Here is a 14,059-nt window from a genome sequence, read left to right as displayed (position 1 = left end):
GGGGCTGAGGCTGCTCTGGTGCCTCTCTTTGCTGCTCCAGACAACCAGGCCACATAAACTGTGCTGGGAGGAAGATGAGTTTTGTTTCATCCAGGTAAAACTGCATTTTCAATTGTGTAATGGATGCTTGTGAACTTGGGCCTCTTAGAAATTGCTTTTAATGGGGAAGGACAGTGGTAAAATAGCAAAATACATTGACCAGAGTGCTGTTGAGTCTTCAGGTATATCCATCATGCTGAGAGCCTGTAATAGCCATGACTACAGTCTGAGAGGAGCTACTTTGTTCTGCTTTCAGTTAATTCAGGTCAGTGTGTGAGACAGAGCCACTCTTGTCCTTGGTAATATGGAAAGAGATGATTCATTTTTGATTAACCAATAAATATGTTAAAGAACATTACACCCTTTCCAAAAGGTGACTTAGGGCACAGCTAGGACATGAAGACCACTGGTGCTAATGGAGCTTGAATTCATTCTCATGAGGGAGAAGGCTTTTGAAAAGCTGAGCTTTTTCCCTCCCCAGAAAAGAAGCAGGTGTCAGTATCCAAACAGGCTCAGGAAGTGAGCTTTTGAAAAGCTGAGCTTTTTCCCTCCCCAGAAAAGAAGCAGGTGTCAGTATCCAAACAGGCTCAGGAAGTGAGCTTTTGAAAAGCTGAGCTTTTTCCCTCCCCAGAAAAGAAGCAGGTGTCAGTATCCAAACAGGCTCAGGAAGTGAGCCTGTAGGCAGAGAGAGAATTTCCTTCTCCTCCACATGGGAGACGTGGGGAAAGACTGTCTGGCTGCCAGTAAGGCACACTTGAAACAAAATTTTTGAGTGTTATATTCCCCAAACTGCAATCTGGCTCCCCATGAAAAGTGGTGCAATATAAAGAGTATTAGAGGTGCTGATTCATGTATTAGGCTGGCTAGAATAACAAATGGTTTTTTACTGCTTAAGAAGTGACACAACTTGATATGCCTTATGAAGCCATCTTTAATATAATTTGCTGTGAATGAAAGTATTTTTTTGCAGGAAACCTTGCTTTATCTTACTCGGTTGAATTATTTAATTTTTGGAGATCTTTTATAGGTGTTGGTAGGAAGTGTTTGGCTTTGAAGTAAAACCAGTCTTTCATTTAAGATGACTAGACATGCTGTAGAAGAAACATAAATTCTTTATTTTACATTTATTTTCATTTTTAATAGGAGCTGCTATTTGCTATCAGCATTTGAATTTATGGGCAAGTAACTAACCAATAATCTGAAATCTGATTAGAGTAGTTCCAGCTTTGGGGAGAGGTTGGGGAAGTACTTTTCACAAAAAATTGTCCCTCAGCCACGTGTTATTCTTTTCCCAAGAGAAATCTCTAAAGCTGCAATGGTTAAAATTTGTTTCCAAGAATCTCCTCACTAGAAAAGTAAAGTTGGAAAAAAATTAGTAGGGCCCTTGTCTACAGTTTAGTGACTTAAATTGTACTTGGCTTACTCAGTTTCCCGTAGTAACTTGCTGTAAAAAGGGTGACTGAAGCAATTAATGCTTTTTGGAGTGTAATTTTTATGATAACCATTATCCCTGCATGTCTTCAGCACAAAACCCCATAGATTCAATGAGTCAAAATGCTTTAGGAATAAAAGGATCATGTATTGGGTGTCCTTAGGTTTGAGATAATTTGTTTCACTCCTCGAGAAAACATGTCCAAGATATCCACATGTGTACGAGTCTGTGCACACACATTTTCATGTTTATCATAAACAGAGGCTTGGCTGTTTTGCGCATTGCACTGAGATTCAGACACAAATATCTATCAACACACAGAAGCTTGAGCAGTTTCTCCTCTTTAGCTCACCTTCATATTTATGTCAGTTCCCATGATTTGTTTATTAAAAAAAAATGTGAGTAAGAAATAAATTTTCCTCAAGATGCAAGCAAAAAAGAAAATATATACTAACAAATCATATTTTCTCCTGAGAGCTGGCTACACTCTATTGAAATAGGTTTGGGGGTTTTTTTGTGTGTGTGTTTTTTCAATCCTGTCCTTAAATTTATGCCTGTAGTAAAGTTTAATGAACTTCACCTAAAGGCACAATACTAGATATTGTATATTCAATAACTGTGTAGAAAAATAACAGTTCTTCAGGCTGAGTTACTCCCCAGTGCTGGTCAATGTGTTTGTGACTTGGGCTTCTCTGTTTGTGCTTTCAGGACACTAAAGCAGAGTGCAGTTCTGGTGTAGAAACTGAGGACAGAAAAGTAAGTGGCTTGTTTTAATGTGATTTTTCAGGCAACTCTAGTAGCTGGGATTTTCTCTGGTTGTTCTTTGTGTTTTTTTTTAAATTAAACCATGTGAAATTATTTTATGGTTCTTTGCATGCATAAGTGTTCATGTTGTATTTTAAATTCAATGGGGACAAAACAGTCTTACTCTATTGAATATATCTGTTAAAAATTTGAATAACTGTTTTTATAGAAGAAGGGAATTACAGTCCTAATCTCTTTATACTACAAAAAAGTTTAAAAGGCAGTTGCATTTCCTATTCTTAATTTACATTGTTAACAAAGTGATTGTGTGTCTGTCGTGATAAAGTTGGCATACCATGTTAAATATTTGTAAGACAGCAAGATGATTGCTTTTTCTTGCTTTAGAAGTAGTACCTTTGAATTATTTTTTTTCTTTAAAGGGTTGATTAAAACAAATGTTTCCAGTTTTATTTTCTGTGGACAAATATAAACCAGATACAAATATGTTTTCAGTTGTGTTTTTCACCTTACTCATGGTAAAAACTATCCAAGAAACAAAGGCTTCACAAAGAAACCTTCAGCTTAAAAAATATATATATAATTGTCAGAAATAATATCAATGCAATTTTAAAGAGAGTATGTGTTTTGTTTGAAAATCTGTTGCTACTGAAATTTGAAACTGGGATGACTAGATCTGTGCAGGGTATTTCTGTGTGGGATAGTAACTGAGTTTGTGGAAGAGTTGAGCACATGACATGTGATTGAAGTCCAGCTGGTACTTGCTCTGTCTCAGTGAGGCTGCAAGTTCTGAGCATCAGCTTGCATCAAACTCTCCAGGTGCTTCCATTTAGGTTCATGTTTCTTTAAATTGTGCTAAAATGCAGGCTGGGACTTTAGAACTAAACCCCAAGTTTTGATTTTTTTCAGTATTTAGCAACTACTAAAACTGCCAAGCCAGAAGTTCTTTCTGTAGTGTGAATCATGGGAAGAGGTGTCAGGAGCCTGACAAGCTTTGAACAATAATTTATTAAAGTGTTGTATTTCTTCCTTGTATTGCAACTTTAATCTAGCAGAGCCCAGCCTGCTGCCAGTGAACTGTGGGTTTTTCCTGGTTTATGATGCATGGTTTGTACCTCAGGAGGAATTTCAGGAGATGTGTGTCTGAGCCCTTCTCTCGTGACTCAAAGGGACTGCTCTGCGCTAGGGTGGTTTCCACCTTCAGTGACTCAGGATATCCAGAGATTGCAATTAGCAGAAAGGATTGTCTAGAAAACCCCTGGATTTTTCTTCTTCCTTTTGTTATTTTGTTTGAGCATTTTATTTTGAAAGATCAGGAATGTGATCAACACCTCTTGTTGCACAATCTGTTTCATCTTTTCTCTGTGTTTGGTCCCAAAATTGAAGATTCCACCAAGTTTAGGAGGCAGTTGTTCTTTCCAGTCCAGGGAGGGAGTTACCAGTGATCATCAAACACAGATCCATCAGTCTTGGTTAATACTAATGAATTGTTTCATGTTTGTTGAAAGCATCAGTTAAGAATGTAACGTAATTGATAAACCTGAAATATTGTAAATAAATATTTTTATTTCATTGAACTTGAAATCAAGACAAACTACTGCAATTAGGGCATGCATCATTAGTATCTAATAATTTGCACTTCCATAATGAAATATACTACTAATGAACTATATCATTAGTAATTAATGGGAAATTTTCCCATTTAACCACAAACTAGAAACCTGCAAGGTGCCTTTTCTTGTGTTCCTTTGTTTCTGAAGTTTTCTAATCTACAACTTCTGAAGCAGAAATTTATGTAACCATGACTAAAGCATTGCCTGCAGGCAAACTCAAATCTAATAACTGTACTTATTATTTTGAAATCTATTATTCTGTAAATTCCAAAATAGCAGTTAATTATCATAACCACTTCATCACTGTGATCTGCCTCTCCTTTCATTGTCTTCAACTGACCTTTCTATGTAAGATTTTTATTTATTTCCTGCAAGGCTAAAAGCTCCCAGGTTTGAGAATACCAGGTGACAAGCAATGCACACTCTGCTCTCTCTGGCCTGGATAATTATGAATTACTTAATTGCCTGTGCCTTTCCCAGCAGAAGACCCATAACTGCATGTACAACTCTTCTTCTACTTAATGAATACTTTTTTCCTGCATTTGACACTCCCAAGCTTTCTTGTTTTGATCTCCCACCACCATTCTGAACATCACAATATTGGATGTTTAATGACTCGTGTGAACTCAGCTTTGCTTCTCAAAGAAACCAATGTAGAAAAGTGACCTTTAAATTGTCACAGGAAAAATCCTGTTAAAAACATTCCATGTGTGTTTTTTGTAAAAAATCCATGGAAATGTGCAGCTAGCCATGTGATGTTTGGGAATTTGAGCCATGTTTCCAAAGCCTGTGTGATGTTCTGCTATTGCAAGGCTGATGGCAGATGGTCAGGTTGGTTTTCCTTTTACCCATGTTTTCTGATAGAACTCTGTGTGTTGGGCACAAACAAAATAGTTCTGGTGGAAGGCAATTAATAAGGATATTGGCCATTTTGCCAAGAGGGAGAGCACGTGGGTTCCTTTGAAATCCTTCCATTTGATATAACCAAACCACTGTCTGTCTCTAAGAAGGCTTCTAATCTGTGCAGCATTTTTGTTGGTGTTGCCCTTGCACAGCTCCATCATCTCCCATTACCTGAAAAACCTGCCTTGCTTTTTTATAGAATTATATTTTATAAATCTTCCTTGTTTTTTAATTTAATCTCAGTTCATATCTTTACTTGGTCTGAGCAATTTTTTAAATGCTTATATGGGACTTGCTTCAAACAGTAATCTCCAAAAATATAAATAGAAAAAGAAACTGTAAATAAGATTTCTCCCAGTTCTGCTCTGTCTTTGAGATCTGACTAGAGCACAAAGGACATACTTTGTTTTACTCTGCAATTGTCATATCATCAAATGAATTCATGGCAATGCTGTGAAACCAAAACTCTGATATGAAGTTACATCCCCTGACATCCTTTGTGTGACATTTTCACCTGACACTGCAAACTGGAAGTTAACTTACAGTGACCTTTCTGTGCTGGATAATTTTGTCTCAGCTTGTTTTCACCATGCTGGGAATGTTTTATTCTTCAGCTCTGGCTGTTTCATCTGTGTTTTATTTCAGTTTATTCTGCCCCTAATGGGGCTGTGCTGGCTGCAATGTTCAGAGCCATTCTCCTGCTGTAAATGCCCCCACTCAGCAGCAGCTCAGCACCATTAGCAGGGGGCTCAAGGTCGCCCAGGGTGTCCTGCTGCATTTTCCCTTCTGGAGAAGGACGTGGCTGATGGAGAGAATATTTTTGAGATGCATCTTGACTTGAAAATGTCCCACTTCAGAGCTGGGAGTGCAGAGGCTTTATGAGAGCTGCAGAGCTTATGGCAGAGCATCAGGGCAATAACCTGATGGGTCAGGAAGGCAGGAAGGTTCCCTGGGGTGCCATAATGTTCCTAACTCCCTATTACCTGCTGTGGGATTTGGGGGAGGCAGTAATGCCTTTCCTTTTCTCTGCCTGCTGTGCAAAATAATTCATTTTTTTTCCTTTAGTACCTTCTGTCAGTGGATCTCAAATTACTTTACAAACAAATTAAAAACACCTATGAGGAAAGTACTTACAGTTCTATGGCTTGAGTTACATATGGAGAAATAGATGGATGAAGGGCAGATGTAGGCAAGGTTATAAAGTGTGTCTGAGACAAAATGAGGAGAAAAAGAAAAGCGTTACAAATATATTTTGCTTTGTCTATTCAATGGCTCCTTTCAGGTTGTTTTTGGGGTTCTTTTAGTTTATTCATAGTGATCATATAAAGATGTATTTTCTGGGAGTTTAAGAGAATGGGTTTTTTAGGAGAAAAAGTTTATCCAGTTTCTCTGATCTTCAGATTACTGTAGAAGGGAATTAATAAGGTATCAAATAGTGAGGAGCACCATGGAGGGACTAAGTCAGCTCCTGGCATCATAGATGCGGATTTGTTATTACAGTGTTTTCTTTCATGGTAGTCCCTTTTCCTGCTGTTTAGGGGCTCTTTAGCAGTGAAGAGGAGTCAGTGTCATTTTTATTCCCTTGTGAAGGCATTGCGCAATCTGCATAATTGTGTGGATTATTGAGCTGCATTTTCACTCCCATTGAAAGATTTTTTTTTTGCTGTTGTTGTGAGGGAAGATCACCGACTCCAATGGATTGGTAGGGAAGTGTCTAAATTGTATTTGGGTATAGATTTGGAGGAATCTAAGGAAGTTTTGAATGCTAATGGCCCCTCTGACAGAATGAACAAATGATTCCTGTTTCTCCTGCCTCTTTCCCTGGTGCACAAACAGTGCCAGGAGTTGTTGAACCACTGCAGGACAGGACCACACAAAGTGGAGAGGGTTGACCACAGAATTGAGGAAGCAGGGGGAGTAACCCAGAGGGGGAATAATGAGCTGTTCCAGGAATAGCAGCCTCCTGTCACAGCACAGCAGATGTTTCCCCTGACATCTCAGCTCATGTAAGTCAGATTTATGTGATGCCTTCCTCAGCTGCAGAGTTTCCACAACTTCTTCAAAAGGGTAAAGTTATCTAAGGAGTGTGTGTGGTGTGTGTTGTTTGTTTGTTACCAGAAAAGTCACTTGAAATCCATGGCTGGCTTCCTTCACAATTATTTATATATAGATCTATCTATATTTAGATCTTGAAATCAGGATTTGTTGCTCTCCAGGGATCCTTAAACTCAGAAAATTCAATCAAATCCACAATCTACGTTATTCAGGCAGTATTTATTGCTATTTATACTACTTTTGGCTATATTTTTAAACCAAAGGATTTCTTTTTCTCCTTTGTCTTAGTTTTATGTTCTTTTCAAATAAAAGCAACACTTCTGAGAAAACAGGGAGCTGAAAGTTGCCCTGCAACTTAAGACACTGCATTATTTATTAGCCAGCCTAATAAATATTGGCAATTCTAATGTGAGGAATTGCTCAGAAATCCAGTCCATTTCCTGGCATGTGGCTTGACAGAGTGCAAAGTCTTGCTGCAAAGTTTCCTGGTATTTGAATGCTCATAATGTCAGCCCTATTACTGCTCTCTTGTTCTCGCTGTCACTGACATGCAATTATGGGATTTCACAACTGAAGTGGTGACAGTTGCTCCTCTGTGTGTGTGTGTGTCTGTCTTTCCCCTTAATCCAACTCTATCTAGCAATCTGTAATTGGATAAAGTGGAATTGAAGTGACAGGCGTGACAGAAGTGCCAAAACAATAATTTGACCTCCCACTGAAGTGTCAACGTGTTCTGCTGCATGACTTGTACATATGCTGAATACACAGAAGGGACATGGATAGTGGAATTGCTGGGCTGCAATGCCTGCTAAGGCACAGGGCTAAAAAAAGCTTTTACTACAGTGTGTTTTTTGCCCAATGTGTTCCACCTTGAGCCATCACATCTCCTATCCCTGTATTAATATGTGTAAACATGAATGCTGCTGCAAATAAATTACATTTTTATTGGGAGATTTTTTTTTTTCAAATCTTCATTTTGAAGATATTTGGATAAATCCCAAAATTATGATTCTGTGATTGTCTACAGAATTAGTTCTCAGACTTTATTTTACTTTTCTTTTTGAATCTCTTCTACCTTGAAATAAATGTCATTAGGTATATGACGCATTCCTGCTAATAACTCTTAAAAAGCTCACCGAGCTAGAAAGAACATTCTTTTATATGCATGAATAAAATATTTTATTAGCACTGAAGTAAATGTATGCACAAGTTACTTTGGCATATGTTCATATGTACTGTACCTGCATTGCATACAAGTAATTATGTTTCACTTGGGGACAAGGGGGAGGGCAGGAGACAGAAACTGTTTGCTTTAATACTTGACAAAATGTAAAGGTAAAATATTGAGATTCAGGGGAGAAGAATCAGAGGGGAAAGGGATAACTCAAGCCTGAGTTGATGCTGATTATCTGTCAGAATTAAGTGAAGAATAATTCGTGGGAGACTCCAGCATGGCTGAAATTTTGTTGCCATTTGGCCATTAAGTTTTCAACAATTATAAAAGTAGAGAGGAATTGGCTTTTGAAGTTATATAAAGAAGGGAAAGCCTCACAGAACTGTAAATACTGGTGTGCTGTGAATGGTAACATGGATCTTGTCTGTCTTTGTGAACCAATAAAGCTTCACAGCAATGGGAGGCTGCAGCTTCTGCTGCTGTGATGGAACATTTCCTGTTAAAAGGTTTTGTGTGGTGCCAGCTGTTCATAACCCAGGCTCCTCAGTGTGGGGTTTTATAGAGTTTACCTGTGCCAGAGAGTTTCATAGTCATTGATGCTTTAGAGACAAGTCAGTGTCCAGTTGACATTTCCTTCTTGGTCTTTTTTTTTTCTCACTTTTTGAAATAAAGATTTTAATCATTATTTATGGGAGATTTGATAAAGAAGGACTGAACTGACAACATGTACCTATGAGCCACCTTATTTGTAGGTATTTTTGTGGTCACAGGGTTTTTGGACCTGGTCTAAAGAGCGCTGAAAGAGAAGGGAGGGCTTACACTGGTGTGAGAAAAATTATCTCTGTACAGACAGAAGAGTCTCAGGTTGGGACCTTTTCTTTCATTTCACTTACTGCCAACCTGTGCTTAGGTATGGAAGTGTTTTGTTCCAACATGTTAATTTTCCTCTCAGTAAGGAAAATATCCCCTGAAAGGTTTGTTTTCCTAAACTATCCTTAAAGAGCCCTGTTGGTGAGTTAGAAATCAGAGATTATGTATTGCTCCAGAAAAAAGGGATGGAAATGTGAGTTCTTTTATGATTTATTCAGTCCTTGTAGTAGAGCTACAAGCTCACCAATATGCTGCTTTAGAGGAGGTTGCAGTTGCTCTGTCTTCATTTAACACAGACAAATGCTCTGACCTCAGGCTGCTCCACTGTGGTGTAAAAGTTGTGCAGTCCTGTGTACTCTTCACTGGAACTATTGTATAGGAAACTTGGGAATGGCACTTGAGATTTGTGAGAAGAACTCAATGCAGGCCACTGCCTTAAATCATAAATTGGACATAGATAAATAACATTCTTTCTGTATCAAATGCTGTGTACCTATGGAAAGTTTAAATTTTTATATTGAAAATATGAATCAATGCTTATATTTTTGCATTTTTTCTCCTTATAACCAGAATAAAAAAATGAGAATAAGAATAAATTCTTATGGAAATATTTAGGAATATTAGGTATTAAAATTATCATTTGTTTCTTCTTCTCCATGTCTTCAGCATTACTGTGGATGGGAGTAGAGGTAGTGCACTGACCCTCTGTTCATGTGGGCTCAGTTCTGTGCCTGCAGCAACATCTGAGTCTGTTGGACAGGCTTGGAGTCCTGCATGGGATATTTGGCTCCAGAGGCTGGAGCTCTGTGATTCCTCCTCTCTGTTAACCCCTTGCTGGTACCCAGGTGCTGTCCAGGAGCTGGCTCATGTTGGGAATTATTTTGGGCAATGAGGTTCTCTGCAAACAGTGATTCCAAGAGAAGTGTTGCTTATGCTCAACAGCACTGTCACAGTGCAGGAGGAGGGACAGAATGTCACCCACAGGGCTGGGCACACTGGTGAGCTGGCTGAGGCAGCAGCTGGTACCCCCAGCCGCCTGACACTGGGATGGGAGAGGCACAGGAAAGGTGAAAGTGAGACAGTTCATGAGCTGAGATAGTTTATTAGGTGAAGACACAAAAAGCCCTAACCAAACCCAAAGCCCAGGAGGTGCAGAGGAAGGCTGAAGGGATCCCAGCAGCAGAACTGGGCTCCTCTGCTCAGTGATGCTGTGATGAGCCAGCACAGCATGAATTCATCTGTAGGATTCATTCATTTTTAGTCCAAAGGAGTCCATAACTCCTTGAGCTGCCTCCCTCCACTGTGCACATTCCTTGGGCATTACAGGACACACTTCCACACTGTGAAGGGATAGGGAAAGCTCTATGGCATTTGTGTGTGAGTGCAGAGATCTCATCTCAGCACAAATTGATCAGATGGCTCTCCAGGAGCACATGCATGGCAAGATTATCAGTGGCAGATTGTTTTCAGCATATCTGAAGGGGACAGAATGAATCAGATGATTGTTTTGTTTGCCAAATTAATATCTGGGATGAAATCCAGCCTGATTAACAGCGTGGCTGTGATTGGATCAGGAAAGGGTAAGCAGACATTTGGAAGGGTTTTTTTGTACCTGCTGGCTCTATTACTTTCCCAGTAGCTTGAACATGTGCAAGAATATGCTTTTGTCCAGTAATCCAATTCATTTCTCATTTATTCTAGTTTGTCTTTTTTAGTTGTATTGGATCCCTTGCCAGTTAAATATTTATTTTGTAAATATTTTATGGTGGTGGTTGGGCAGTTTGATCAAAACTTTCTAATTCCATTATTTCAGAACTGATTTCTTCAGCAGTGATGCAGAGTTTCTTTTTGTCTGTTTTTATAAGAGCACTTACATTTAAATTTTTATATATATGTATCTCCATATTTAGAAACCTGAATATGTATGCATCTTTCTGTAGTATTTGAAACGTGGTTGAGGATTCTTATGTGAGGAGTAAAATAAGGGTTAATGGATTTTTTTCCAGATTTTTTGAACAGAAGTATGTTTTATTGTCTTTCAATGTGATGGATGAGACAGAGACCATGGTTTATATATAAACCATGTGCTTTCCAGATTAGATTGATGTAATCATAGCAGTGTTGCACACTTCAGCTAAAAATTTGTTCTTCTTGATCAAGGTCAGGAAAATGCAGGGATTCTGCCATTTATCTCCTCTCTTCAGTACTAAACCAGGACCATGTTAGAAGGATTGGTGTACAGGCATGTCCCACTGTCATACTTGATGTCTCACAACTGTTTTTTAAAAGATATGGGATTATTTCTGAAAAAAAAAAAAGAGTATAAATGTTTAAAAAAGAATGCTGATATGCAGTCTAAAGTAAGGCTTCATTTATTCTTCATTTCATCTATCCCTATAAGGAGGCTAATGTAGAAAAGAAAGTTAATTTAGCTTTTTTTTCCTAGATAATGGCAATATGCATGCCATGCAAGGAGCAAACATTTTGACTTCCAAACAAAGCCATTTAAAAACAAAAATCTGATCTCTGTTACCCTCTTTCACTTTCACTACTTGAAAAAGGTGGAAGTGTAAGGAACAGAGCAGGTTTGTTCCATGTGTGTATTGTCTGAAATCCAGCAGGGAACATCTGTTTCAGCAGATTTGTTTGTGTTCCTGGAAACTTTGGCTTGCTGTGGCCTTTTGCTGGTAATTGGCTAATGGGTAATGTAAGACAAAATTTGCAGGGAGGTGTAAAATCTTATTATACCATCTGAGGTGCTGTCACAACAGCTGGATGGAAAACACTCTTTGTGCCTTAGTTAGGACACTCTTATTGGTACCTCCTGAAACTTTTTGCCTTTGCACCCAAGGTTTGATGTTTTGTTGTGTTGCTGGCTTGTATTTCCTTTGTGCTCATCTACCTGTATTATTTTATGTCTCCTAAACACACTCCAGTATTTATCCTAGACAGATTCCAGTATTTCTTTGGTTCACAGCAACGACAGAAAATCTTGCTTTTTACCTGAGATGCCAGGTGTGGGAGGTGACATCCAGTCAGGAGCATCCTGCCTGGCTCTTGTGGCCTTGCAAGTCAATATCTCCCTCATTCTTTTCCAAAGCAGCAGAACATATTTCTGCATGAAAAGGGTTGGGTTTGTATCTGCTTTGATGCCTTTTCACTGCTGTTGAAGATACAAAATGATTGCTCAGTGTATTTCTAACTGACCTTGGGATAAAATTTCTTAGGACAGTATTATTTGTGTAGTTTTGAAAAGTTGGAACACCTAAAGAACTTTGCCCTTCTGTATTGGTTATATTCTATAAAATGCTTTTGAAGAACTGTGATGCACTGTTCATTAAAATGTAATGGATTTTGAATCTTTACTACACCGTCTAGCAAAAAAAAAAAGCAAAAGGTAAATTGAAAACTCTTAGAATCTGTATTGCATCAAATCTATGAGAGCATTAAAATTCAATAGCATGCAGGAAAGTAAGACTCCATCTCTCTAGTACAGCTTCATTTGTATCAAAGTCTTCTTAGAATTGTATGTCAGATTAAGAACATTATTAATTAAGAACACATATTAATTGTTTCAGTTCTGTGAAGCACGAAGTTCTCCCTAATTTAATGGGCAAATTTTGTGCATTAAAATTTCTGGTCTTCTTTCACCCATACCACAGTCTTGGTTTTTAATGTCTGATGTTTTAGTCTACAACAGACATGGTAATTTCCCTGTGTGTTTTGTTATAAAGAATTAAGTCATTTCATATAATCACTGATAATGTGATGTAGAAATTATTTAATTTTTGTTTGCAACACATTCTGGGGCAACATTTTAATGTGCAAACCTGTTTTTTTCTGTTTCCATGTGGTTACAGAGCCCTTGTTGATTTGATACTTCAATTATATTAACATGATGCTGCTGTTTTTTTAAAATGCTGCCCCAGCTAGTGGACTTTACTGAATCTGCCTTGACTCTGTATTTGCATTCCTTTGGGATGCTTGGAAATGGAGCTCGTTATGTCAACCCAATTGCAAGAGTTGTCCATGTCCTCCATGGACCTAGCTTTGATCCTAGCACAAATTGGCACATGGTTGTGTTTTCCAGCTGCATTTATTTTCCAAATTCTGTCCCAAAAAGCTGATTGTATCTCAGCTGAAGGCTGGCTTCTTTAAAGCGGGTCTGTGCTGTCACAGCTTTCCTACACTGTGCAGAATAACCCCACACACCAGGTGCTGGACTTCTGGCCAGTTTTTGTTTGCAGTGAGAAGAAAATGCTTTCAAGGGACTTCCAAATTAATTTTTCAAACCAGCCCAGGTGACCTTATTTACGATCACTGGTGTTTCCAAATGAATTTAAATGGAATGTTGCTGTATCATTGAAATTCCTTTGAAGAACCTCCAAAATCTTTGTGATTCCTGGCATTCCCTCACTCCTGGCCATGGCCATAAGATAATTTAGACAGCTGGGTAAGGTTGCTGTATTTACATTGCAGCTGTGAGTGCAGTGAGGCTCTGTCTCACTGCATGAGGAAAAAGCATCCAGTTCCATCTGGGGAAAGAAAGGAATTATGTGAGCTCACTTGCAGAGCTTCCAGCCTCAGCTGGAGCAAAAGCAAATATTAGTTGTTGCTGTGAGATTTGGAGATTATTGGGTTCCAAAACTTTTAATGTTTGTTCCTAAAGTCAAGTCTTCAAAGGGAGGTGTCATCATTTTTAGAAGTTCTGCACACTTTTCAAGTTTCTTAACCAGTGCAAGCTCTGTCAGAGTGTCCATATTTATTTTGGAGGCTCTGTAAGCTGAACTCTATTGGGAATTTATTAACTTTGTGCCTTTAAACCAAGTGGCAGTGTACTCAAATCTGATCTGCTGTAATGTGACACAGAAGACTCTGAGAATTGAGTCAGACTGGAGCCTAGACCAAGTTATTCTGCATGCTAATGAATTTATCTTTCAAAACATTCCTTGTATGTTCTCTCTCAGCTCAAACGCTGCTTCAAAATTAATTAAAAGAGCTCTGAAAGTTCAGACTCGCTTAAAAAAAGTTGATGTAAATGTCATAAACTACTCTTACCTTGCCTCTTACTTTCCTGTGTATTTGAAACATACCCAAGCTTATTGTGAGTTTTCCCAGAGCTGCTTGTGTCATGTCCTGGAGATTTTTTTATCCTATCTATCTGAATTTTAGGACCAGACTGATGATCCTAATAGTTCTTAGTTACCAAAA

At 38.5% G+C, this 14,059-nt stretch overlaps 1 protein-coding gene across 5 annotated transcripts in view; it reads left to right on the top strand.

Annotated features, from left to right (window-relative positions):
* RBFOX1 (RNA binding fox-1 homolog 1) overlaps nt 1–14,059 on the top strand; it is an 815,431-nt gene that overhangs the window by 285,636 nt on the left and 515,736 nt on the right. For all 5 annotated transcript variants that reach the window (XM_030957849.1, XM_030957841.1, XM_030957844.1 and 2 more), the window contains one exon: nt 2,180–2,227. In XM_030957849.1, the coding sequence (XP_030813709.1) occupies nt 2,180–2,227 (48 nt within the window). The remainder of the gene's footprint in view (nt 1–2,179; nt 2,228–14,059) is intronic.

This window comes from Camarhynchus parvulus, chromosome 14 (assembly GCF_901933205.1).
Source record: "Camarhynchus parvulus chromosome 14, STF_HiC, whole genome shotgun sequence".
Taxonomy (NCBI): Eukaryota; Metazoa; Chordata; class Aves; order Passeriformes; family Thraupidae; genus Camarhynchus; species Camarhynchus parvulus.
The sequence above is the reverse complement of the archived record's forward strand: the minus strand, read 5'-3'. Positions and strand labels throughout refer to the sequence as shown.